This window comes from Girardinichthys multiradiatus, chromosome 14, assembly GCF_021462225.1.
Source record: "Girardinichthys multiradiatus isolate DD_20200921_A chromosome 14, DD_fGirMul_XY1, whole genome shotgun sequence".
In the NCBI taxonomy this organism is placed as follows: domain Eukaryota; kingdom Metazoa; phylum Chordata; class Actinopteri; order Cyprinodontiformes; family Goodeidae; genus Girardinichthys; species Girardinichthys multiradiatus.
The window spans coordinates 44,949,723-44,976,115 of NC_061807.1; the positions used below are offsets into that span (position 1 = coordinate 44,949,723).

Consider the following 26,393-nt stretch of genomic DNA (forward strand, 5'->3'; position numbering starts at 1 on the left):
AAGTGAAAGTCTCTCATCATGACCCTGATGATGCTTATTGGTGAACCTCCACCTCATGTCTTGCTGCGTGAATCAGTAATTAGCGATAGCTTACAGTTAGCCCATTCTGAGCCAGCTCTCAGGTTTAACGCTAACTTCAGTCTGGGTTAAGCCGCTCTGCTTCCACTTGTTACTGGGCGAACACACCCACCAGGCTCCCTCTCTCTGGTTGGCTCCAGGGCTACTCTGAAATGAGTCGTCTCCCCTATTGTAGCCCTGTTTGATGCGCTCAGTGTAACTTTTTGGGTAATTAATGAGGCAAGACTGACAAATTGCCAGTCCCCCTGAGCCTGTGTGCGTAGTTGCGGACACGCGGTGTAGCGTGTGCACAAATAACCACTTTTTTCCTTTTTTTCCTTTAGACTCATTGTCAGGATGGGTAGAGTGGGCAGTGATTATGCGGAACACAATAGAAACAAATCTGATTGTTTTTAGTAAAAATATGAAGTCTGTCATTTTGGGGCTTAATGCATCTTTTGAACAGACATGAACTCCTAAATGTCTTCTTTCGTGTGAATTGGGGCAGTTCCGAAAACATCTGGAGCTTCAGCCCTAGAGGTCCAGGTCCAAAAAAATATATTGACTAGATCAGATTTTTGGGGAGGTCATAACCGCCCTAACCCCCCTCCAAATTACACCCTTGATCAGGATGAATAATTTCTGATATAATCGGCTAGTCTATTTGCTCACAATTTAGAAATCAATTTATAATCAGTGTTGAGTAGTGAAATAGGCCAGTAAGAGGCATGTCTGTCTGTCTGTCTGTCCGTCCAGACGTGCAGATGGTCTTTGTCTGCACACTCATGTCCTTACAGAAACTGATATAAGATGTCTCCACTTCAGTGAGTTGGTTTAAATTAGTGGCTGAAGTTTCAAAAGCCGTCCAATCTGTGCAGTCAAAGCAGGCCTGTAACATCTGCTTGGACTCATCAGTCCACTTCTTAACAGTCCGAACCACAGGTTTGGAAGCTTTTCATTTCTGCCTGTAGGTTGGAATGAGGTGGACCAGAGAGTGGTCAGAAAGTCCCAAAGCAGCCCTGGTGACAGCATGATATGCATCCAAGTTATGTAGCAGTGGTCCAGAGTGTTTTCATCCCTGGTGGGACACAATGTGCTGTCTGTATTTGAGAATTTCATTGGAAAGGTTTGCACTGTTAAAATCCCCAAGAACAATTATGAAAGAGTCTGAATGTTTTTTCTCCACGTCTGTTATCAGGTCAGCCAGTTGTTTTTCAGCATCTGATACGGAGCCTTGAGGAGGTATGCAAGCACCAACTAAAACAAACGATGAAAACTTCCTATGTGAACTAAACGGTTTACGGTCTTTGAGAAATGACTCCAGGTCAGGACTACATGTCTTCTTCAACACTGATATCTTTGCACCAACGTTTGTTTACAAAAAAACAGTCCTTTGTTGAAGGTGAATGGCAGTTGAAAGACTAAAAACAAAAAAAAGGCACTATGTTTGTGTTCCTAACATTAACTTAAAACTTCAAAAAACATTTACGAGAAATGCTGGTTTAACAAATGTTATGTCATTTATTGTAAGAGACATTTTTCAGACCACACTTGAAACTTCTTTGGTTTGTGTGCAGACTTGTGACACTGGTTTCACTTCAGCTTCAGAGTGGTAAAACATGAAAAAAATCAGCACAGACGTTTCTGGCAGAGATGTGCTTTACTGACACCTGCAGATGAATTGTATCCTCCAGATTTTATTGCTGCCAGACATTTCTGAATATATCCTGAGAACATCAGGGATCAATAACAAGAAAACATTCAGAATGTGCTTTAACAAAGGCCCATTTATTCGCAAATTACAGACATTTTAAAAAGACCAATTTCATTCATGAAACATTAGCATCTCACAAAAAAGGCATATTAAAATATAAGTTAAAGTATTAGGTCGACACATGAAGAAGAGCAGCAGAAAAGATTGATACATGCAGGTTGTCGTCACATTGGAGTCAGTTTTTCGTCATCCATTTTTTCATATAGATGACCTACAAGACAAACCAGAGAGTGGTTACACATTCAGTGAGAAAGTAAAGTATTTACCACAGTGAGTCATTGAAACCTGGACGCTACATTATCTACTTCAGCAACAAGTGTTCCAGAAAAACGTCTAAAAATGATTTACCACATAAAGCTGTTGTTAGAAAATTGTGACAGTTTTTTAATTACTCAATTTTACATGTTAAATCATTTTAAAGTATTTACCGCTACCTAACATGCTTCTAACCATAAAAACTTAAAGGCTAAATAAAACAAATACTTGGTGAAAGCTAAAAATGAATTCACTAGCTAAATAATTTATTTTGTTATAACATGCTGCTGAGTAATAGAATCTATTGATGAGATGGAAAAAAACTTAAAAAAAACAAAAGTATCCTGAATAGTATAAAAAAAAATGTATTGGATTTTTTTTCAGTGTGTCATTTTTAAGGCATGGGATTCAGAGAGAGAAATAGCAGGTTTAAGAGCACTTTTACGAAATGGAACCTTTTTGTGGACATTTTTTTCTACTGAAGAAAATACAAGCTCATCAGATCTACTGTCTAGTAATAGAATGAGAAAAGTTTTAAAAGTTTAAGTCCACCTATGCATATGTGTTTGTTTGCGCAGTCCTCTTTTAATAATCTATTCATTTGTTCTATAGCAGACTGTAGTTCCAGTTGCACCTTCTTGTCCAATGAAGATTGGAGATTCACCAGTGAATGTAACCTTCATCTCTGACTGCTTCTCTGTAGATCACTGGAATTTGCCTTTCACTTTGCAGTTTGTACACCTGACTTTCCCCATTGAGGGTCAATAAAAGATATTTCTATTGTATTTTAGGCCAGAATATTCAGGAGTTACATGTAATGGTTCTGTAATTACTCCTATAATTTTCTGCAAAATGAATGACCTTTCAAATAGAGGCCATTTTATATTTGAATACTTCATTTTACACGAGATTTTAAAACAGGTAACAGATTATAAAGTCTTACTTGCTGATTTCAAGCTGATGCTTCCATCCTCAGACTTGTTTTTCCTGTGGAGAGAAAAGACTGAGGTGGGATTTTTTTCTATGAGGAAGAGTACAGTCCAATCTTACCACTCGGACACTAACACTGAAAATTCATATTAGTTTAAAATTAGTTCAAATCTGTCAGTTTGAAAGAACTAGCTGAATTTAACCATATGAAACAGCTTCCAAATACACATTTAATGCATGCATTTGATGTATTTCTATATTGTTTGATAGTATTTCTAGAACATTTTGTAGTTTTTATAACCTGTTAAAAAAACAATTGATCTCCAAGTCCCATATGTCTGAATTTAAATACTCTTGGGACTCACTTGTTTTTTCTTTTGCAAACACACACAATAGTTGTCACAATGGCGATGACAGCGACCGGGACCAAGACTGCAATTACGATTATCCATTTGGTTTCTGTAACAAACAAGTACATTTAAATGAAAAAAATGCCCTACTTTTACATTCTTCTGGTGCACCAAACAAAAACAGTAACATAAATAGCTACCCACTACAGAGTTTAGACAAGTTGATTTGCATGTATAAAACAGATCAAATACTTTTATTAGCTTCACTTGAGAGGAAACTCGTTTCATCAGAGTAAAGTTCATACCCAGCCCTCCACTTGGGATATCAGTAATCTCCACATCACAGTTTTTGCCGACGAAGCCTTCTGGACATGTACATGTGTATGTGCTGTTGCTGCTCTCCATACACGTCCCTCCATTCTGACAGGGAGAACTAAGGCAGGGACTTGCTGCAAGAAGGAAAAACACAGCTAAGCTTGTGAGGCAAGTGTAGCCACTTTATTATCAGTCAACATTTTCACTGCAGCAGACACGATCTCCCTTTGGAAGCCTATTTTGCTATTCTATACTGATTGTCATCGTACATTACATCTACAAGCTAAAACAGCTCCAGAAAGTAGATTGACAAAAAGGTTTAGATTATCACAGACTCTTAAGTACAAACTGAAATATTACTAACAAGTTATCTGCTTGTTTATGTGATTAATTATTTAATATGATTCACTTTGGGTGATCTCACAGATATGACTAAAGGAGCTACATCCACTAACATTTACTTTTCCTTCCCATAGAAAGTACTCCTGGATCAGTGCTTCTTTGTTCTCTTTATGTCTCTGCTCTGTTCTCTCAAACCCCCGGTCGATCGTGGCAGATGGCTGCTCACACTTAGCCTGGTTCTGCATGGGGGTTTCTTCCTGTTAAAAATTAGTTTTTCTTCTCCACTGTCGCTACATGCATGCTCAGTATGAGGGATTGCTGCAAAGTCAATGCCAGTCCAGTGACTGTCCACTGTCTCTACATGCTCATCCATAAGGAGTGAATGCTGCACTGACTGACTGTCACTGACTGGATGCAATTTGCTGGGTTTCCTTTAGATAGAAAAAGCTTTTTAACCAATTTGAATAAATAACTGAATCTGACTGCACTGTTTGATAGTTAGGATTAATTGGAATGTATGAACCTGACTTGAAATTTGTATGATTTGATTGAATTGACTTTGTAAAGCTCATTGAGACGACATGTGTTGTGAATTAGCGCTATATAAATAAAACTAAATTGAATTGAATTGAAACAAGTCTGTTGATCAATCCAGATGTTTATTAAAATAAATACATAAAACTCATATGGGGCCTAATGCAATTCAAAAGTTGCTGGCATGTCATCACCTTATAACATCATCATGCATCACTGTTTTTATCTTTTTTTCTTGGTTTATGTTGCCTGCATTACATTCTTGCTTGAATTGTATGGGGCTTTTATTTCATGCTGTGCTATTTGGTATTTGCAGTCACTTACTTGCAGTTGGCAAAGTCAACCACTTTTCAAAATAAAAGCTTAGCTCCTCCATTTTTAAACCTAATTGGAACAGCTGTGTTCCCTGTGGGGGTTAGATAGAACAACTTTTTATCCAATTTGGATAAATAACTGAATCTGACTACTGTACAATGGTTAGGATTAATTGGAATGTATGTACCTGACTTTTGTGAAGTGCCTTGAGGCATGTGTTATGAATTGGTGCTATATATAGTACAGACCAAAAGTTTGGACACACCTTCTCATTCAAAGAGTTTTCTTTATTTTCATGACTATGAATATTGTAGCTTCACACTGAAGGCATCAAAACTATGAATTAACACATGTGGAATTATATACTGAACAAAAAAGTGTGGAACAACTGATAATATGTCTTATATTCTAGGTTCTTCAAAGTAGCCACCTTTTGCTTTGATTACTGCTCCGCACACTCTTGGCATTCTGTTGATGAGCTTCAAGAGGTAGTCACCTGAAATGGTTTCCACTTCAGGTTTAATAAGTGGATTTCAAGCCTTATAAATGGGGTTGCGACCATCAATTGTGTTGTGCAGGAGGTGGATACAGCACACAGCTGATAGTCCTACTTAATAGACTGTTAGAATTTGTATTATGGCAAGAAAAAAGCAGCTAAGTAAAGAAAAACGAGTGGCCATCATTACTTTAAGAAATGAAGGTCAGTCAGTCCGAACAATTGGGAAAACGTTGAAAGTATCCCCAAGTGCAGTCGCCAAAACCATCAAGCGCTACAAAGAAACTGGCTCACATGAGGACCGCCCCAGGAAAGGAAGACCAAGAGTCACCTCTGCTGCGGACGATAAGTTCATCCGAGTCACCAGCCTTCAGAAATCGAAGGTTAACAGCAGCTCAGATTAGAGAACAGGTCAATGCCACACAGAGTTCTATCAGCAGACACATCTCTAGAACAACTGTTAAGAGGAGACTGTGTGAATCAGGACTTCATGATAAAATAGCTGCTAGGAAACCACTGCTGAGGACAGGCAACAAGCAGAAGAGACTTGTTTGGGCTAAAGAGCACAAGGAATGGACATTAGACCAGTGGAAATCTGAGCTTTTGTCTGATGAGTCCAAGTTTGAGATCTCTGGTTCAAACCAATGTGTCTTTGTGCGGCACAGAGGAGGTGAACGGTGAACATGCCTGGTTCCCACCGTGAAGCATGGAGGAGGAGGTGTGATGGTGTGGGGGTGCTTTGCTGGTGACACTGTTGGGGATTTCTTCAAAATTGAAGGCATACTGAACCAGCATGGCTACCACAGCATCTTGCAGCGGCATGCTATTCCATCTGGTTTGCGTTTAGTTGGACCATCATTTATTTTTCAGCAGGACAATGACCCCAAACACACCTCCAGGCTGTGTAAGGGCTATTTGACCAAGAAGGAGAGTGATGGGGTGCTGCGCCAGATGACTTGGCCTCCACAGTCACTGGACCTGAACCCAATCGAGATGGTTTGGGGTGAGCTGGACCGCAGAGTGAAGGCAAAAGGGCCAACAAGTGCTAAGCATCTCTGGGACCTCCTTCAAGACTGTTGGAAAACCATTTCAGGTGACTACCTCTTGAAGCTCATCAACAGAATGCCAAGAGTGTGCGGAGCAGTAATCAAAGCAAAAGGTGGCTACTTTGAAGAACCTAGAATATAAGACATATTTTCAGTTGTTTCACACTTTTATGTTCAGTATATAATTCCACATGTGTTAATTTATAGTTTTGATGCCTTCAGTGTGAAGCTACAATATACATAGTCATGAAAATAAAGAAAACTCTTTGAATGAGAAGGTGTGTCCAAACGTTTGGTCTGTACTGTAAATAAATTGAATTGAATGGAATTGTTGGTCCTCTTATAGAAGTGGTGACATATTCTTTGCTCCTAAGGACTACGTACCTCTGAAGCAGTCCCGTTTCAAGTCATAGATGGTACAGACATAACCTTCCTGGCAACTCTTGGGTTGGCACACTGCACCATTGCTGGTACACTCACAGGACTGGGAACAGTGTTCAGTTACAAACTTCTCATTCAGCTGCAAGATGGAGAGAAAGAAGATGAAACATATTCCCACAGAGATGCCCAAACACATACACATGGTGGGTGCTGTAAATGAGGGCAGCTCACATGGTAGTATCTGTTGAGGAAGGTGCACCCGCACTCTGGATATGACACGCAGATTCCCTCACTCATCACAAAACCAGCAGCACACTGGCACCCTTCCACACAGGAAGTGATGTCACAGTCAGAAGGTGCTGCCAAGTCAGCGCAGGATGATGGACAAGGTGTCATGCAGGAGGAGTAGGTGCTGTTGGCACCACAAAGTAGGGCTGTAATATAAACACAGTGTCAGATGTCTATAGGTGATTATGTCCAGATGTAAAACTTGTATTTGTCCTTGTGTTCCCAGGCTACAATTCTTTGTATTTGTATATTAGTACATCTTACCACAGCCCAACTGCTGCCTCCAGGATCTCAGTTCAACTCCAACCTCCTGACAGGCTGCGACATATGCGTCGTAGCTGCCACAGCGCAGTTCCTCACTGCCTTCCTCAGCACACAGGTCAAACACACAGTCACTAAAAGGACAGAGACACATATTCAGCATGATCAAAACCTCATAGCACTGTTTCAGATAGTGACAACAGATTACTCACTCCTCGTAGGTTTGGGGTGGCAATATGACATGGCAAGTCGCAAATGGTCCCTCAGGGTCAGAAAGTGCTCCACACTTTTTCACACTCTTGTAGTCACTGAGTTGAGACTGAGAGCAGTCAGATGTGTCAAATCCTGAATCTGGATCCGTCTCCACCTCTCGCCTGGAGACATACAGGAAGGAGCCAGGTTTGGGTAAATGTGACTGAATGTGAAACAAGGCAGCTGCTGCTGCCTGCTCCATATGAAATGTACAGGCACATGTAAACATGTATTTGGGTAGAAAGTGATTTAGAATGTTTTCAAGCCTTTTAGTGTGTTTGTAATAGGTCTACTTTGGTGCATTATGTTAACAGCATATTTTTATTCTGGATCTTTTTAGAAATGATGAATAATGTTTGGGTCTCATTCAGAATCTGAGTTAAAAGACCTAAAGTTAACCAATTACATAACAGCCAGATAACATGTCCATTAAAGATCTTTTAAAATCTGCCCTCTGGGAAATGTGTGGTGATATATGTGAAGGGTTGAATGCATATTGCCTCTGCATCTTTATGGTAGTAACAGCAGCGGTCCTGCTGACGTTAACAGGGGTTGCCGTCTTGGTAAGAACTCACTGAAGGATGGGATCTCATATCTTAGTGGAAAATCCCTGATTAAATTAAGAGTACATAGCCTCAGCGATGCAGTTACAAAGCTGGTTCAGTTTCTCCTGATCAGGTTTTCCTTCCAGACCAACATTAATGAAACATGTTGAGTCAAGTCAAGTTTTTACAGTTTTCTGGGAGTTTATTCCAGATTAGTGGAGCATAAGAACTAAAAGCTGCTTCTCCATGTTTGGTTTTGGTCCTGGGTATGCAGAGTAGATTTGAGCCAGAAGACCTGAGAGGTCCGGGTGGTTGATACACTGACAAGTCTGTAATGTATTTTGGTGCTAAGCCATTCAGTGATTTATAGACTAATAGAAGTATTTTAAAGTCTATTCTCTGAGCTACAGGGAGCCATTGTAGGGACTTTAGACCCAGGATGATGTGCTCTACTTTCTTAGTTCTAGTGAGGATGCGGGCAGCAGCGTTCTGGATCAACTGCAGCTGTCTGATCGACTTTTTAAGCCTACCTGTGAAGACACCGTTGGCAGTAATCAATTCTACTAAAGATGAACGCATGAATTAGTTTTTCAAGGTCCTGCTGAGGTCCTTTAATCCTGGAGATGTTCTTTAGGTGATAGAAGGCCGACCTTGTTACTGTCTTTATTTGCCTCTGAAGGTTCAGGTCTGAGTCCATCACTACACCCAGGTTTCGAGCCTGATTGGTGGTTTCTAGCTGTATTAACTGAAGCTGTGTGCTAACTTTTAAAAGCTCTTGCTTTGGTCCAAAGATTATTACTTCAGTTTTGTTTTGATTCAGCTGAAGAAAATTTTGGCCCATCCATCCATTGATTTCTTCTAAGAATTTATCCAGCACTTGAATGGGTTCATAGTCATCTGGTGACATCGTAATGTATAGCTGTGTGTCATCTGCATAATTATGATAACTTACGTTGTTGTTTATTAAAATCTGAGTTAGGGGGAACATGTAGATATTGAATAGGAGGGGCCCTAAAATGGACCCTTGGGGAACGCCACATATGATTTTGGTGGTCTCTGATGTAAAGTTACCTACTGACACAAAAAAGTCCCTGTCCTTCAAGTAGGATTTAAACCAATTAAGTGCTGTACCAGAAAAGCTGACCCACTTTTTCCAGGGGCCATGTCAGCATCAGATCTGTCAGTAAGACCAATTTAACTGATGTTTAATTTTACAGATAAGAAAAACTGAGCACTTTAGAATATGTAAAAGACAAGTTGTTCTCAGCTGTCATGACCGTCTCACCCATGCACACATGCTGCTTTACAAAATCATGGCCTTTTTAAGTGAAATAGAAAAAAAACATTTGGACTTTTCAAAGAACCTCAAAGAAAGTCTTGCTGCAGATACATTTGTCCTAAACAGAGACTGATCATGAAGATTGTTCCTGCTGATGTTATAACATTTGGAACTTTATTCAAATCACTGAGCTTTAACACTTTTTCCGCTTCTTAATCACATATTGTGTGATGTATCATACTTATTATACCACATCAAATGCTTTTTGTATGCTTAAGTCATATTAATATCTAATAAATATTTTATTAAACATTTTAGTGGCAGGATGAAGGAAAAGGAAACCATTTATCTACAAAAACATTGCTGCTTATTTCTATTCATTCAACTTTTTAACATGCTGCATCTCACAGAATGAAGCTTAAACTTTTTATCTGTCATCAGATCTACTCGTGCCCTAGTGTTGCTCAGTGACATTAACTGTCCCAACATTTACCTGTTATATTGAATGAACCAGTTGTGTTGCTTTCTGTCCATGGCAGATGTTCTCTTAAAACTTTTTTTTATTGTTTACAGGTTTCTGGTTGTGTTACCAGACACCTTGTATTTACTATGTGACAAATACTTAAATAAGAAAACTGGACACTAACACTTCTTTTGATTTATTTTTATTCCTACCTGTGGATGTGAACAGTTTTTAGAGCATCAGAGATCTTCAGTCCACCAGCCTCTCGGTCACTGGTTCTCCAGCTCTCTCCAAAGTCATTTAGGTTCCTGACCACTGTCCCATCAGGTTTCATGTACTCGTTTCCTCTGATGCCATCATAGTTTCCACACAGTCCTCGAACAGAGTTCCTATAGGTGGCGGGGAGCATAATTTCTGGAGGAACCAAAAGGGATATGGAAGTGATGGGAATGAAGGAATTCATATATAAGCTCAAAGGAGGCCTCAGTTTGTGAGTTAGATATTTTACCTCCGCGACTGTTGCCATCAAAGCGTACTGTGAGTCCAAAGTCTGTGGAGAGCTGGACCTGCTTGGAGTTCATTGTGATGGTTAAACCACTAACAGGACTAAGAGGAGGTGTGACACGCTCTCCATTTACCTGAAGAAGATACAATTCCATGACATATTGTTTTCTTTAACAACAAAAGAAAGAAAAAAGGCTACATTGATGCACACTTTCTTCCAGTACTGACCAGGACAACTTTCTTCTGCAGGAAACGAACATTGACATCGTAGATATCAACATTAATCTGATCCAGAAATGACACTCTCTTGTTGCCACCTCGCCTTAAGTTTTTCCCTCTCACCACCAGGGAAACCTGGGAGTCCTGCAGATTGTGGCCCTGTGTCAGGACGTAGGTGTAAGGACCCTGGAAGTGATGAGTGAAGCCATCGAATGTTCTATAATGAGGGTCTCCGGTGATGCTACACTTGTCAAACTCTAGAGAGGATGATAAAAGAATTGGTTAAACAGGATTTTGCGACCAACTAAAGTGCTGCCTTTCTATGAGGATTTAATGAGTCTCTGATCTGCACATGTCTGATAGATCTAAAATCTTTGATGTTTAAGTGTTGAACTCACTGGTGGGCTGGCAGATGAAGTCTCCATACTTGTCCAGTTTACACACTGAGTTTGAGTTACAACTGTGGTCCCTACATGTGATTTTTCCACCAAGGTTACATGCACATGACTCCACACATTTATCTGTTAGCCATGAGTCTCCCACCTGCATACACAAAAATACACACACTGATTCACACAAGGATCCTCACACCTGTGGCAAGGTGTCCTCACAACAAACTGAGTCAGTTAACAAGACTGCAACAAAGATTTCCTTGGTCTGGGTCAACATTTATTCCCTGGTCCTACATTCAGAATTTTATTTGGAGTTAAATGCCTTAAAAAGTAGGAGCTGGGGATTATTTTTCCTGCACATGACACAAACACGTTTCCATGAATGTTTTCTAATACAGTACTTATGTCGTATTTTGAATCTCACTTCTATTATAGATTGGATCTAATTAAACTCTGTTTTTGGACTGAATTTGAATTTGTCAATATGTAAATTGTCATGAGACCACTTTGAGGTAAATTAACTTAAGATTTTAGAATGTAAATTCTGACTGTGCCCTGTTTGTGCTTAGATCCCTCGTTTCTGTAAAGTGTGTTATGAATTCAGCTAAACTACTAAATTTATTGAAAGGAAACAACAATATCTTTCATTCTAAATATCCTATCATTATATTACAGAACACCCAGGTTGAGAAAGCATGTTTGCTATTAAACTCACATCATGATACTCTCCATCTGAGTCCAGGCAGCCACAATTATATAGGGGAACACACTTGCCATCACTGAGGACATATCCAGCATCGCACTGACAGCCCTCCACACAGGTGGTGGGTGGGAGGTGGCAGAATATAGGAAAGAGGTCAGAGCAGGTGGGAGGGCAGGGAGGAGTACAGTCTGAGTAGTGGCTATTAGTAGGACAGGGCAGCGCTGTGAAGAAGGAGTATACGGTATAAAATACCATACTTTGTGCTGGACTGTGATTTAATAATGTTAGTGAAACTTACGGCAGAAAGTGTTGTTCCTCCAGCTGATGGTGACTCCAGCACTCTGACAGGCCTGGGCGTAGGCCTCCACATTATCACAGAGTGTTGCCTGCATGCCATTATACTCACACAGGTCATAGATGCAGTTACCAAGGAAGGCCTCAGGGGGAACTAGAGGATGGCAGGGCTTAAAGCGGTCAGATAGGATGACCTCAGCACACTGAGCCCCAAAAAGCTTTTCTTCCTCTGCATTGCAGTTGGGGTGGATGTCAGGACGTGAGTCTGGCTGACAGCTGCAGAGAAGAATACATTCTAAGGACATAGTTTCAAACTGTGTTTTTCAACATTTTAAACTTTCTTTCTGCCTTAAAAATACACAGATATATTAGAGGAGTGCAGTTATGTTTTTTTTAAATCTTTGCTGAAGTCAGATAGTTGCAGTTAATCAGATTTTGTTGGCACCTACCCAGGATCACTATCTTCATCTGATTTCCAGCTGTTGCCAAGTTCAATAACATCTTTGGCTGGATTCTTATCAGGCATCAGATTATCATCAGATCTATTGTGATTGTAGTTCCCACACATGCCACACACCTGGTAAAATCAAAAACTAAGTTTAAAAGAGCATTATAGGTGCTGATGATTCAGACCTCATAAATAACATCCATTTAATGTGACTTCTAAAATGTGGCCATATGTGCTGTCTCTACCTTGTCAAAATATTCTCCAGGTATAGTGATTTCCAGGTGATGGACTCCATCAAACTTCACCTGGAGACCAAAGTTTGTATCCAGAAGATTGTAGGATCCGCTTGTTATCACTCTAGCTCCAGCTACATCAATGGTGAGTGGGGTTCGCACACGACGCTCATTCAACTAAGACATGAAAGAAATAATATACGTCGGACTTTTTTATTTTCATTTTTCCTGGCTTTAAACCTTGCATGTTAATAAATCAGAGCCAATGTTACCAGAACTCTGCGGCCCTTCTGAAGTTCAACCACAGTGTTGTGAGGAAGGTAGATTTTGACAGAGCGGACATAGGAGGCCTCTGGCTGACCACGCTCCTCGTTTTTAGCCACTACTTTGAAGGGAGTGACCATGTTGGCATTACATACCTGCAGGATTCAGAGAAATATAGATGAAATGAACATAATATTGTATTTGTTTTAAAAAGAGGCATGATCTCAGAAAAGAATATTTCACATATTTGAAGAGTATGAGCTACAAAAACATTGCTTTCCCTTTGGGATAAATATTAACAAGTATTTGTCCTTACAATTTCACAACTAAGCCATATTGTTAAAACAGACTCTGAAAATGTCTATCCCTACAGCTTTCATAGGAATGGGATGACAGTAATAATAATTAAAATAATAATAATAATAATACAATTTATCCATAAATGTCTTGAACACAAGAACCTTTTCTGCTGGGGGACTTCAACGCCCACGTGGAAAACAACAGTGACACCTGGAGAGGCGTGATTGGGGGGAATGACCTCCCCCGATCTGAATCCGAGTGGTGTTTCGTTATTGGACTTCTGTCACGGATTGTCCATAATGAACACCATGTTCAAACATAAGGGTGTCCATCAGTGCACTTGGCACCAGGACACCCTAGGCAGGAGGTCAATGATTGACTTTGTTGTCGTATCATCAGACCTTCGGCCGCATGTTTTGGACACTCGGGTGAAGAGAGGGGCTGAGCTGTCCACTGATCACCACCTGGTGGTGAGTTGGATCTGCTGGAGGAGGAAAGGCTGATTTGGCAGATTTGGCAGGCCCAAGCGCATAGTGAGGGTCTGCTGGGAACATCTGGCGGAGACCTTGTCCAGGGATGTATTCAACTTTCACCTCCAGGAGAGCTTTGACCAGATTCCGAGGGATGTTGGAAACATAGAGTCCGAGTCGAACATGTTCTCTGCATCTGTTGGCGATGCTGCAGCCCGTAGCTGCGGCCGTAAGGTCTGCAGTGCCTGTCGCGGCGGCAATCCCTGAACCCGGTGGTGGACACCGGCAGTAAGGGACGCTGTCAAGCTGAAGAAGGAGTCCTATCGGCTGTGGTTGGCTTGTGGGACTCCTGAGGCGGCTGACGGGTACCGCATTTCCGGCACTAAGTCGGACCTGTTCCCGGTGCATGTTGGAGTCCGGCAGGGCTGCCCTTTGTCACCGGTCCTGTTCATAACTTTCATGGACAGGATTTCTAGGTGCAGCCAAGGGCCGGTGGGGGTCTGGTTTGGGGACCAGTGGATTTCGTCTCTTCTGAAAGAACGAGATCCCGGATACAAGCGGCTGAAATGAGCTTCCTCCGTAGGGTGGCCGGGCACTCCCTTAGAGATAGGTTGAGGAGCTTGGCCATCCGGGAGGAGCTCGGAGTAGAGCCGCTGCTCCTCCCCATTGTGAGGAGCCAGTTGAGGTGGCTCAGGCATCTATACCGGATGCCTCCTGGATGCCTTCCTCGGGAGGTGTTCCAGACACGTCCCACCAAGAGGAGGCGCAGGGGATGGCGAAGGACATGCTGGAGGGACCATGTCTCTTGGCTGGTCTGGGAACGCCTTGGGCTCCCCCCGGAGGAGCTGGAGGAGGTGTCTGGGGAGAGGGACGTCTGGGCGTCTCTGCTGAGTCTGCTGCCCCCGCAACCCGGTCCCGGATAAAGCGGAAGACGACGAGTATGAGTACGAGTACGAGTCTTTAACACACCTACTTGGAGCAATAAATAAATAGATGTTTGGTAAGATCTGGTCATATCTGCTCAGTCAGTTTAGGAAGATTTATCTGATAGAAGCTCCATATGTGACACTCTTTTACTTCCTGTTCAAATGCATTTCACACTGCTGCATTCCAGTCAATCTTATTTTAAACTGATAGCCTAAAGAAAAACTAGTGCACAAAAGTTATGACAGGACAGCTCAATTTAATACTCAACATGGTCTTTCTGTCATCAGAAAACATCAATAGCTTTCTGTGGCCCTGACCAGTGATGACAGATAAATGAAGACTGTTTCAAGTAATTTTTCTTCCGTTCCTATTTTAAACGGCTTACTTCTTATTTTGTAGCTTGATGTAAATAACTTTAATAATGTTGATGCCAGTCAAGACTTGAGAGCAGAGTGCAGGTCGTGTCCTACTGCTGTTATGATTCCAAAACCCAAAATAGCTATCTGCACAAAGCTCTTAAAAGAAGGCTTGATTAATCCCTTACCTCCACCAGTGTGTACGTGCAGGTACCCATGAATGTGTGCATCACACCGTCAAAGGTGTAATAGTGTGGATCTCCAGCAACATGGCACACTCCTTTACCTGGGGAAGGAAAACAAAGTGATCTAAATGTGACAGACCATTGGGATACTGGAACAGCTTCTTGTAATATCAGTCTGGATTAATCCAGCTTGTTTTTCAGGTTACCTGTAGAGTGGCAGCCCAGCACTCCTTCCACCACCTTGCATTCCTGCGCAGGACTGCACTGCCATTGCTCACAGGTGATGTTGTGATTCCCATTACATTTACAGCGCTCTGAACAGTCAGTCTCAGTGAACCAAGTGTCTCCAGCCTGAACACGCACATTAAAATTGGTAAATTCCTATCAAGATTCAGACAGGTCTTCTGATTTAAAGATTAGGAAAATTATTTTCTCATGAATACCCACCGGTCTGTATTTTCCATCTTCATCTGTACATCCACACTCACTGAGTGGAACACATTTATCTCCACTGAGGACCAGACCCTCATTACAGACACATCCCTCCACACATGGCTGGTTGCAGGAGCCGCCAGGACCTGCAGGGTCCTGACAGCTGGGCTGAGGGCAGGCAGGGGCACATGGCCAATAAAGACTGCCTGATGGGCACTTCAGTGCTGCAAAGGAAGAAAGAGTGGAAAAGATACCTGTTAAAAACAAGGGCTATATTTGAACCTAGAAGCTCCATCACTTTACTTGTCTACACTCAGTATTCACCCATAAGCACCCACTTTTCATTTACCATATTTGAGCATGGAAACAAATAGCATTATAAATCCAGTCACCACTAAAGTGGGCTAAAGCAGGTCTAAGACTTGCTATCACTTGAACATCTGACCGGTGTTTATTTGGTTTCTACTTCATTCACTGCAGTATTATAGTGGCACAAGTCAAGTGACAAATTAGGAAGAAAACAAATGAACTAATGAACGCACTGAGGGGTTCTCCCTTGATTAAGAATGAACAACTACCAGATTATTAAAGTTTTGTTTCTCCTACAGGTAAACAGACAGGGCGCAATGCCAAGGACAACACCACCCAGACCAAAATTATTAACTGAAGAAAATGCTGTCAAGATCTCTCTTCATATCAATGTGGGAGAGTGTCACAAAACCAAACATTTGGTAGTTATCTGCTCATGTAAAACTTTGCTGTCAGTTGACAGCATGATTATTATTTTTTTATTTTTTATGATAAATATTGAATAGATCTTGGAAAAATGCAAAATGCAGCTTGCATTTAAATGCTCCTTATGCAAACTTAATGTTCAGGGGAATAGCATGGATAGTGTACATTTTGTTTCCTAAAATCTACTTTTCATTTTCAGACGTCTGGATTTCCCTCCTGAGCCTTTATACCTTTGTGACCCAATGTTAAAATAAGTGAAAGAAAATGGATGTCTGGTGTTGTTTAGTATATTTGTGTTCCCATTCACGAAACTCTTATCATGTCCTCTTGAAGTCCTCGGCTCTCAGAACATCTGCCTCTAGATCACTTACTCTGTGTTTACAGTTTTATTCATTATTCATTTAGTCACCAGTTTTTATCACTATTACCCACCAAAATATAGAACATACATCTGGTGGTTGTCATGCTGGGCTGTCACATGTTTAGCTCATTGTTTGTGTTGACATGGTCAGTTCAGAAAGAAGATTTTTGGGGGGAGTTAGTTTTTTTACATAATCCTTTGGATCATTCTGTCTGATTCTGGGTTTGTGACGACTTTACACAATCAGTCCTGCTGTGAGTCTGCCCAATTTGATGGGAATTTTTAAAGGTTGTTGTCGATTTTACTGATTATTCAAGAATACTTTTGACATCTGACAGCAAAATACAATGTGTGGCACATGATCAATGAACTGGTGGAAGGAATGTGGTTACCACTGGAAAGATTATATGAGTGGTTAGTTAGTAAGTTAGTTATTTTATGGCCCTGCCCTTACACTCTGGAGAAAATGTCAACACTGAAGATGGTGACTGCCCCACATCTGTAAAAGCCGTTCTATCACTTCAAATAGAGTGATCTAGCAACAGTCATACCAACAACTTAAAGTGCACTCAGTTGCTCACACAATAACAACTTAAGTAATAAGTACCTCACCCAAAGGAGCATAAACATGTGATGGGGTAATAATACCCATCCAGCTTCCAGTGATCATCCGTGATAAATGCATTCCAAGATAGTACAATCGATAGAAATGACATAACACATAGTTGCAACCAGACTTACGACAGAAGGTGTTGTTTCTCCATGAGATGGGGACTCCGGCAGCAGCACACATGTCAGCATAGCTCTCTATGGCCTGACACAGAGCCACAGTCTGGCCTCCAGTGGCACACATGTCATACACACAGTTTCCAACGTAGGATTCAGGTGGGACAACAGAGTGGCATGGCTTAAAGATTCCTGAGGTTGAGATCAGAAAGAAAGAGAAGGTAAATGCTGTGAATCAATTGGAAGGTTGCTCACTCAGATGAATCAGGTTACATCTTTTTAGATCTACTCTAAACAGTGTTTTTAAGTACGGGAAATCAGTGTCTTTCCCTGGGTTAAGATCTTATAGTGTTCCTATAGGTTATTAAAATGTTTTTTTTGGCAATGAATGTATGCTGTAAACATCAGTGGCAAAGAACTTGTTATCTGTAAAGGTTTGTATGGTTTTTAATGTCACAAAAACAAGATCTGCATTGTTTCATGGTTCAGATTTTTTACCTTCCAAGTCATTTATGATTGGTTTCATTTACTCTACTTTATACTTTAATCCCATGCAGTCTCTAAAGTACAATATATTACTGTTATGTCACATTATTTGCACCATTACTTTGTCACCTGACCACCTAGGCATGTGTTTATAGGTGTCTAAGCATTAATCTGTGTGAACTAACCATTGAGGTCAATTATCATTCCACAGCTGGTGGGCTTCTGGGCCTCTTCCTCCACCTCTTTGTCACAGTCCTCCTGTCCTCCGCCATTAGTGCAGCTGCAGATGCAAAAGAACATCCATTATAATAACTTAACATTCTCTATACACACAACCACGTTTTCTACAAGCTACAGACATTTTGGGTTCTTTGAAGACAAATCATTTGTGGCAACCTTGAGGGATTTGTATAAGTTTGTGGGAAATATTGTTTCGCTGACTGTTTTTAAATCTGTCTCAGCAGTGAACTGTCTTGATGTCTAAGAAACTTGTAATAGAAACATGTCAGTGCAGAGGTTTATTTTAAAGGTGTCAGTGAGTGTTGTCTTAGGCTTAGGAGTTTTATGACCAACCATGCTAATTTTTAAAAAAGAAACAAAGGATGTGAGTTACTGAGCAGCATGAGAAGGATAGATGGGTCAGAACTACACCAAAAAACAAAACAAGGCAGATACATTGTGATCTCATCACTCACTCAGGCCGTGGGTCAGCCACCTGCCAGCTGTCACCAAGGTCATTGGTGTTAGACGCTGCTGTATTATCTGGTTTCAAGTTGTCGTCTTTGGGGTCTCCATTGAAATTTCCTGTGAGGGGCAGAAAACGTTTTACTAAGTACAAAATTATGCATATACAGGCTTTTAGTTTTTTGTGTAGCACTGTGTTGCCCTAGTTTGTCTTTGAAATAAAAACAAAAAAAAGCTACACTGCCTGGCCAAAACAAAGTCGCCACCTGGATTTAACCAGGGCTCCAGGTACGAGACTCCCATTGGATAATTACTGCATGAGTGAACATGTTTCACCAGGCAACAAGATATCTAACCCCAACTGGTGCAATGAGTTGCTTCTCATTTCTTAAAAAAACACGTTGAAAGACAAGGTTGCCGATCATTTAAACATTTGGTGAAATCAAATCAAAGAAAAACAACAGTAGCACTTGGGGCTATGTTTAATAGTGAAAGTAAGAGCCTTGCCACACACACAATGCGAACGGAACTCAAGGGATTGGGACTGAACAGCTGTGTAGCCTTAAGAAAACCACTAATCAGTGAGGCTAAGTGGAAAAAAAAGGCTTCAGTTTGCTATGGAGCATAAAGATTGGACTCTGGAGCAATGGTAGAAGTTCATATAGTCTGATGAGTCCAGATTTACCCTGTTCTAGACGCATCAGGGTAAGAAGAGAGGCAGGTGAAGTGATGCACCCATCATGCCTAGTGCCTACTGTACAAGCCTGTGGGGGCAGTGCTATGATCTGGGGTTGCTGCAGTTGGTCAGGTCTGGGTTCAGCAACAGTATGTGTTCAAAGAATGAGGTCAGCTGACTACCTGAATATACTGAATGACCAGGTTATTCCATCAATGGATTTTTTCTTCCCTGATGGCACGGGCATATTCCAAGATGACAATGCCAGGATTCATCGGGCTCGAATTCTGAAAGAGTGGTTCAGGGAGCATGAGACATAATTCTCACACATGGATTGGCCACCACAGAATCCAGACCTTAACCCCATTGAGAATTTTTGGGATGTGTTGGAAAAGGCTTTGTGCAGCAGTCAGACTACCATCATCAATCCAAGATCTTGGTGAAGAATTAATGCAACACCGGGTGGAAATAAATCTTGTGACATTGCAGAAGCTTATCGAAACAATGCCACAGCGAATGCATGCCGTGATCAAAACTTAAGGAGGTCCAACGAAATATTAGTCTGTGACCTTTTTTTCTTTGGTGGTGACTTTTTTTTTTTTTTGGCCAGGCAGTGTATACAGGTCCTTCTAAAAAAATTAGCATATTGTGATAAAGTTCATTATTTTCCATAATGTCATGATGAAAATTTAACATTAATATATTTTAGATTCATTACACACTAACTGAAATATTTTAGGTCTTTTATTGTCTTAATACGGATGATTTTGGCATACAGCTCATGAAAACCCAAAATTCCTATCTCTCAAAATTAGCATATCATTAAAAGGGTTTCTAAACGAGCTATGAACCTAATCATCTGAATCAACCAGTTAACTCTAAACACCTGCAAAAGATTCCTGAGGCCTTTAAAACTCCCAGCCTGGTTCATCACTCAAAACCCCAATCATGGGTAAGACTGCCGACCTGACTGCTGTCCAGAAGGCCACTATTGACACCCTCAAGCAAGAGGGTAAAACACAGAAAGAAATTTCTGAACGAATAGGCTGTTCCCAGAGTGCTGTATCAAGGCACCTCAGTGGGAAGTCTGTGGGAAGGAAAAAGTGTGGCAGAAAACGCTGCACAACGAGAAGAGGTGACCGGACCCTGAGGAAGATTGTGGAGAAGGGTCGATTCCAGACCTTGGGGGACCTGCGGAAGCAGTGGACTGAGTCTGAAGTAGAAACATCCAGAGCCACCGTGCACAGGCGTGTGCAGGAAATGGGCTACAGGTGCCGCATTCCCCAGACCTGGGCTACAGAGAAGCAGCACTGGACTGTTGCTCAGTGGTCCAAAGTACTTTTTTCGGATGAAAGCAAATTCTGCATGTCATTCGGAAATCAAGGTGCCAGAGTCTGGAGGAAGACTGGGGAGAAGGAAATGCCAAAATGCCAGAAGTCCAGTGTCAAGTACCCACAGTCAGTGATGGTCTGGGGTACCGTGTCAGCTGCTGGTGTTGGTCCACTGTGTTTTATCAAGGGCAGGGTCAATGCAGCTAGCTATCAGGAGATTTTGGAGCACTTCATGCTTCCATCTGCTGAAAAGCTTTATGGAGATGAAGATTTCATTTTTCAGCACGACCTGGCACCTGCTCACAGTGCCAAAACCACTGGTAAATGGTTTACTGACCATGGTATCACTGTGCTCAATTGGCCTGCCAACTCTCCTGACCTGAACCCCATAGAGAATCTGTGGGATATTGTGAAGAGAACGTTGAGAGACTCAAGACCCGACACTCTGGATGAGCTAAAGGCTGCTATCGAAGCATCCTGGGCCTCCATAAGACCTCAGCAGTGCCACAGGCTGATTGTCTCCATGCCACGCCGCATTGAAGCAGTCATTTCTGCCAAAGGATTCCCGATCAAGTATTGAGTGCATAACTGTACATGATTATTTGAAGGTTGACGTTTTTTGTATTAAAAACACTTTTCTTTTATTGGTCGGATGAAATATGCTAATTTTGTGAGATAGGAATTTTGGGTTTTCATGAGCTATATGCCACAATCATCCATATTAAGACAATGAAAGACCTGAAATATTTCAGTTAGTTTGCAATGAATCTAAAATATATGAATATTAAATTTTCATCATTACATTATGGAAAATAATGAACTTTATCACAATATGCACATTTTTTGAGAAGGACCTGTAATAGCCATTATCAGAATGTAGATAAATTAGTTGTGTTGGAAACAGGAGTGCTGAAATTCACAATGTTTCAATTATATTTCAAAATTTGTATGTATATTACATCATAAGCTGTCTGAGAAGGAGCTAATACAAGTCACTAGTGTGTTTCTTACCACACATGCCACAGAGTAGGTCATTGTAAGAAGTTGGTATGGTGACATCTGTATGGTGGTTGCCATCAAACCGGACCCTCAGACCAAAAGATGTTTCCAGAACTACAAACTTTCCACTCAGGTAGATATGAACCCCAATGATGGAGGTGATGGGTGTTACAACTTCAGTCCCATTGACCTGAAGAGTAAAATGAAAGTTGTCAAGCAGAATAGAAGCATAGTAACACTGGACATCAGCACAGCAAGAGCAGTAGTTTGGTGCAGAAACATTTGGCCCAGAGGTTCACACATATGGAATACAAAAGCTGTGAGCAGGGCCAGTAAATGTCTCACAGGGGAAGAACTAGCAGAGTAGGGGTACATACCTGCACTTTGCGACCCTTGTTAAGAATGACAGTCACATTGTTCACATTGATCATCACAGCTCTGACGTAGGAAACCTTCTTGTTACTTCCTCTGTGCTCATTTTGGGTGTCCACAGTGAAGTACGGCAACTCAGAGGAGATGTTGCAGGGTTTGGTCAGTGTGTAGGAGCAAGCACCCATGTAATGGTGGGTGTGCTTATCAAAGGTGGTGTAGTGAGGATCTCCAGACACTGAGCAGATACCATTTCCTGAGAAAGAGAAGTTGGGAACTGTGTTCAGACACTTTGCTAAAACTTCTGATTTTGTGGAAATGCAAAACAAATCCTAATTAGGTAATTATAAGGGAAGGAATGTGGCCTTAAAAACCATGCTTTTCTAAGTAAGGAGTAACAGTTGTATTAGATACAGATGGGCCTCTTCCCAGTTTGATTTTCAAATCAGTGTGCCTTATAGACAATATTATTACCCAAACTACAGTTCCTTATCTTTCATCATCAACATAAAGCATAGTTCTGGTAAAACAACATGTTAACTGTCATGTGACATAACAGGCAGGGTGTGATCTAAGGGAGGAACTCCATCTGACATGGGTTAATGTGCTGTCTGAAGTGGTCATATGCACTTCCATGATTCCCGGGTTGCTTCCAAAGTATACTGCTGACAATGCTCTCTTAGCAATTGTCTTTTAGTGCAGTCAATGTTTTTTACATTTAGTCCTTTAATTTTGGGCTGGCTGGGGAACTGTTTCCTGAGGAACATCTGGCTTTGCTCTGTCCTTGTTGCATTCTCTGGATATGGATAATAAAGAGCTTGTAGATAATTATCTTTTATATTATAACTTAATTTGAAGGTGTAATTTTCCCTATGGTAGTTAAAATCTTTCCAGGTTTTATGTTGATTTATGTATCTAATCTGACTCACAGAGGAAAATGACTATTAATAAAGGCTTGTAGAAAAAATGTTAAGGAAGTTACAGACGAATATCCCAACGTACGTGTCACACTCACATTCAATTCCATTTTTTGGATAAGTGGGAATAAAGTATGGTATTTGTTCTAAATCAAGTATCTTTTTCTTGCCAAATAATATTGCAATGTGTCACTAGTTTATTAAGCTTTCAAATATTGACAAATACATTCAGACAAGGACTATTCACTGCCAGATTTTGGGGATCCAGATAAGTTGGGAGCTGCCTAGATAATTGTCCAACAGATGCTCATTGCATAACTGTGACTCTCTTAAACTTTAACAGACAATATACAGGTCCTTCTCAAAATATTAGCATATTGTGATAAAGTTCATTATTTTCCATAATGTAATGATGAAAATTTAACATTCATATATTTTAGATTTATTGCACACTAACTGAAATATTTCAGGTCTTTTATTGTCTTAATACGGATGATTTTGGCATACAGCTCATGAAAACCCAAAATTCCTATCTCACAAAATTAGCATATCATTAAAAGGGTCTCTAAATGAGCTATGAACCTAATCATCTGAATCAACGAGTTAACTCTAAACACCTGCAAAAGATTCCTGAGGCCTTTAAAACTCCCAGCCTGGTTCATCACTCAAAACCCCGATCATGGGTAAGACTGCCGACCTGACTGCTGTCCAGAAGGCCACTATTGACACCCTCAAGCAAGAGGGTAAAACACAGAAAGAAATTTCTGAACGAATAGGCTGTTCCCAGAGTGCTGTATCAAGGCACCTCAGTGGGAAGTCTGTGGGAAGGAAAAAGTGTGGCAGAAAACGCTGCACAACAAGAAGAGGTGACCGGACCCTGAGGAAGATTGTGGAAAAGGGCCGATTCCAGACCTTGGGGGACCTGCGGAAGCAGTGGACTGAGTCTGGAGTAGAAACATCCAGAGCCACCGTGCACAGGCGTGTGCAGGAAATGGGCTACAGGTGCCGCATTCCCCAGACCTGGGCTACAGAGAAGCAGCACTGGACTGTTGCTCAGTGGTCCAAAGTACTTTTTTCGGATGAAAGCAAATTCTGCATGTCATTCGGAAATCAAGGTGCCAGAGTCTGGAGGAAGACTGGGGAGAAGGAAATGCCAAAATGCCAGAAGTCCAGTGTCAAGTACCCACAGTCAGTGATGGTCTGGGGTACCGTGTCAGCTGCTGGTGTTGGTCCACTGTGTTTTATCAAGGGCAGGGTCAATGCAGCTAGCTATCAGGAGATTTTGGAGCACTTCATGCTTCCATCTGCTGAAAAGCTTTATGGAGATGAAGATTTCATTTTTCAGCACGACCTGGCACCTGCTCACAGTGCCAAAACCACTGGTAAATGGTTTACTGACCATGGTATCACTGTGCTCAATTGGCCTGCCAACTCTCCTGACCTGAACCCCATAGAGAATCTGTGGGATATTGTGAAGAGAACGTTGAGAGACTCAAGACCCAACACTCTGGATGAGCTAAAGGCCTGCTATCGAAGCATCCTGGGCCTCCATAAGACCTCAGCAGTGCCACAGGCTGATTGCCTCCATGCCACGCCGCAATTGAAGCAGTCATTTCTGCAAAAGGATTCCTGACCAAGTATTGAGTGCATAACTGTACATGATTATTTGAAGGTTGACGTTTTTTGTATTAAAAACACTTTTCTTTTATTGGTCGGATGAAATATGCTAATTTTGTGAGATAGGAATTTTGGGTTTTCATGAGCTGTATGCCAAAATCATCATCTATTAAGACAATAAAAGACCTGAAATATTTCAGTTAGTGTGCAATGAATCTAAAATATATGAATATTAAATTTTCATCATTACATTATAGAAAATAATGAACTTTATCACAATATGCTAATTCTTTGAGAAGGACCTGTATGTATGGCACCATTTTAAAGAAGATAACAGATTGAATGTATCTAACATACCAACAGGGCGGCAGTCATACTGTCCATCATGTAGCTGGCAGCTCTCAGTGCTTGGTCTACAACTAGTGTTGTAACATTGGATCAAACCTCCGCCTTGACACTCACACTTCTGCTCACAACCCTCCAAATACCAGTCATCCCCCGCCTGAAAAACATATGGGCAAAGCAGGTTATAAATACTGATTTACAAACCAACACTTCACTACTACTGAGATACCATTTAAAGGGAAAAGGGCTTTCTCATAGAGTTTAATAGGGATATACCTCTGATGTTTCCTGCACAGCATTTGGCATTTGTGTTTTGTATATCAAAAATTATCTTTCTAGGGAATTCTCGCAAAGCAGCTGCAGGCTTATAGTTTTTCTTTCTCTTTTGCAGCCTTTTCTTACATTTATCAAACAGAAGAACAGCTGAACTGTTATTTCCTCAAAGATACCATGGCAGGAACGAGTTAGAATAAGGCAAAAGAAGTTACAGTAAATCGATTAAAGACTGGTCCCACTTACAGGATGGTAATTCCCACTGGTGTCCACACAGCCACAGTCTTTTAATGCAACACATTTGTCATCGCTGAGGATGAAGCCAGGGTCACACTTACAGCCCTCTACACACACGTTCTCGCAGCCAGATGCTCCGAACACACCCAGACAGGTTTCAGGACACGAGCTCACGCACAGGGAGTACGAGCTGTTAGGGGGACAGGCCAGGGCTGCATTGAAAAACAAAAGGAGGACAGATGTTGGAAGAAATAAGGAAATGTGGACAAAAAAGATAAAGGTAGAATGATAAACAAAAAGAAAAAAAAAGAAACGTTGATAACAAACCAAATAAGATTGTGATCTCACCAGTAGGAATATCTGAGCAGAAACTGATTCCAGTGTCAACCCAGTCCTTTATCTGCTGAGGTTTTATTGGGGCAACACATCAAAACCTTTCTTTTTATAACAATGGTGTGACTAGATTTTGGAATGTCTTTGGATTTAAATATAGCTGATAATATTTGATCTCTGTAATAAGGTTCCTCACAGATGTCTTCTGTTGTTGCTTTTATTTCACACTTGCATGTGTAAAATCATTAGATCAGATGTCAATGTTTTCAGCAAATGCTTTAGTTACATAAAGACATAGGGATATAAAGAATTATTTGAAAACAATCAGAATTCCACTTTTTTAAAGAAAGAACTTTTTTATTGTCTATGTTCAGGTCTTCTTCAGAGCTGTTTTATAGATGTACGATTTTGGCGTAAATGCCTAAGTTCTCTCAGTAGTTTAAGCTTTAAAAACTTAAAATTTCACTTTGACCTTCTCCATGGTTATCACAACATAAAAAGCTCTAAGAAACACAAACCATCTCAGCTTTGCAGTTGGATGCGTACAGGCTGAAACAGCTGATCCTGCATTAAGGCAAACAACCAGACACTTGAAGCTAAGTTATTCCGTTTTTTTAACTACTCTGAGTGTGCAGTCCACTATGTATTAAAACATAGTACTAGCTCTCATTTATTTGTTAATTAGTTAACTTGT

General features: G+C 41.0%; 1 protein-coding gene across 1 annotated transcript in view; it reads right to left on the reverse strand.

The window, feature by feature from the left end:
- Window positions 1-1,824: 1,824 nt before the first annotated feature.
- Window positions 1,825-26,393, reverse strand: part of zanl (zonadhesin, like) — a 44,780-nt gene continuing 20,211 nt past the window's right edge. Inside the window, exons 26-52 of the mRNA XM_047385098.1 lie at window positions 25,376-25,578; window positions 24,869-25,013; window positions 21,986-22,233; window positions 21,621-21,798; window positions 18,614-18,722; window positions 18,104-18,198; window positions 17,448-17,624; window positions 15,626-15,834; window positions 15,385-15,529; window positions 15,182-15,279; window positions 12,949-13,095; window positions 12,689-12,853; window positions 12,445-12,572; window positions 12,000-12,271; window positions 11,714-11,922; window positions 11,005-11,149; window positions 10,616-10,863; window positions 10,392-10,521; window positions 10,096-10,297; window positions 7,557-7,718; window positions 7,348-7,478; window positions 7,027-7,229; window positions 6,799-6,934; window positions 3,672-3,815; window positions 3,382-3,475; window positions 3,030-3,073; window positions 1,825-2,042 (exon numbers count right to left, since the gene is read on the reverse strand). Coding sequence (XP_047241054.1) covers window positions 1,996-2,042; window positions 3,030-3,073; window positions 3,382-3,475; window positions 3,672-3,815; window positions 6,799-6,934; window positions 7,027-7,229; window positions 7,348-7,478; window positions 7,557-7,718; window positions 10,096-10,297; window positions 10,392-10,521; window positions 10,616-10,863; window positions 11,005-11,149; window positions 11,714-11,922; window positions 12,000-12,271; window positions 12,445-12,572; window positions 12,689-12,853; window positions 12,949-13,095; window positions 15,182-15,279; window positions 15,385-15,529; window positions 15,626-15,834; window positions 17,448-17,624; window positions 18,104-18,198; window positions 18,614-18,722; window positions 21,621-21,798; window positions 21,986-22,233; window positions 24,869-25,013; window positions 25,376-25,578 — 4,214 coding nt within the window. The 3' untranslated portion in view covers window positions 1,825-1,995. The remainder of the gene's footprint in view (window positions 2,043-3,029; window positions 3,074-3,381; window positions 3,476-3,671; window positions 3,816-6,798; window positions 6,935-7,026; window positions 7,230-7,347; window positions 7,479-7,556; window positions 7,719-10,095; window positions 10,298-10,391; window positions 10,522-10,615; window positions 10,864-11,004; window positions 11,150-11,713; window positions 11,923-11,999; window positions 12,272-12,444; window positions 12,573-12,688; window positions 12,854-12,948; window positions 13,096-15,181; window positions 15,280-15,384; window positions 15,530-15,625; window positions 15,835-17,447; window positions 17,625-18,103; window positions 18,199-18,613; window positions 18,723-21,620; window positions 21,799-21,985; window positions 22,234-24,868; window positions 25,014-25,375; window positions 25,579-26,393) is intronic.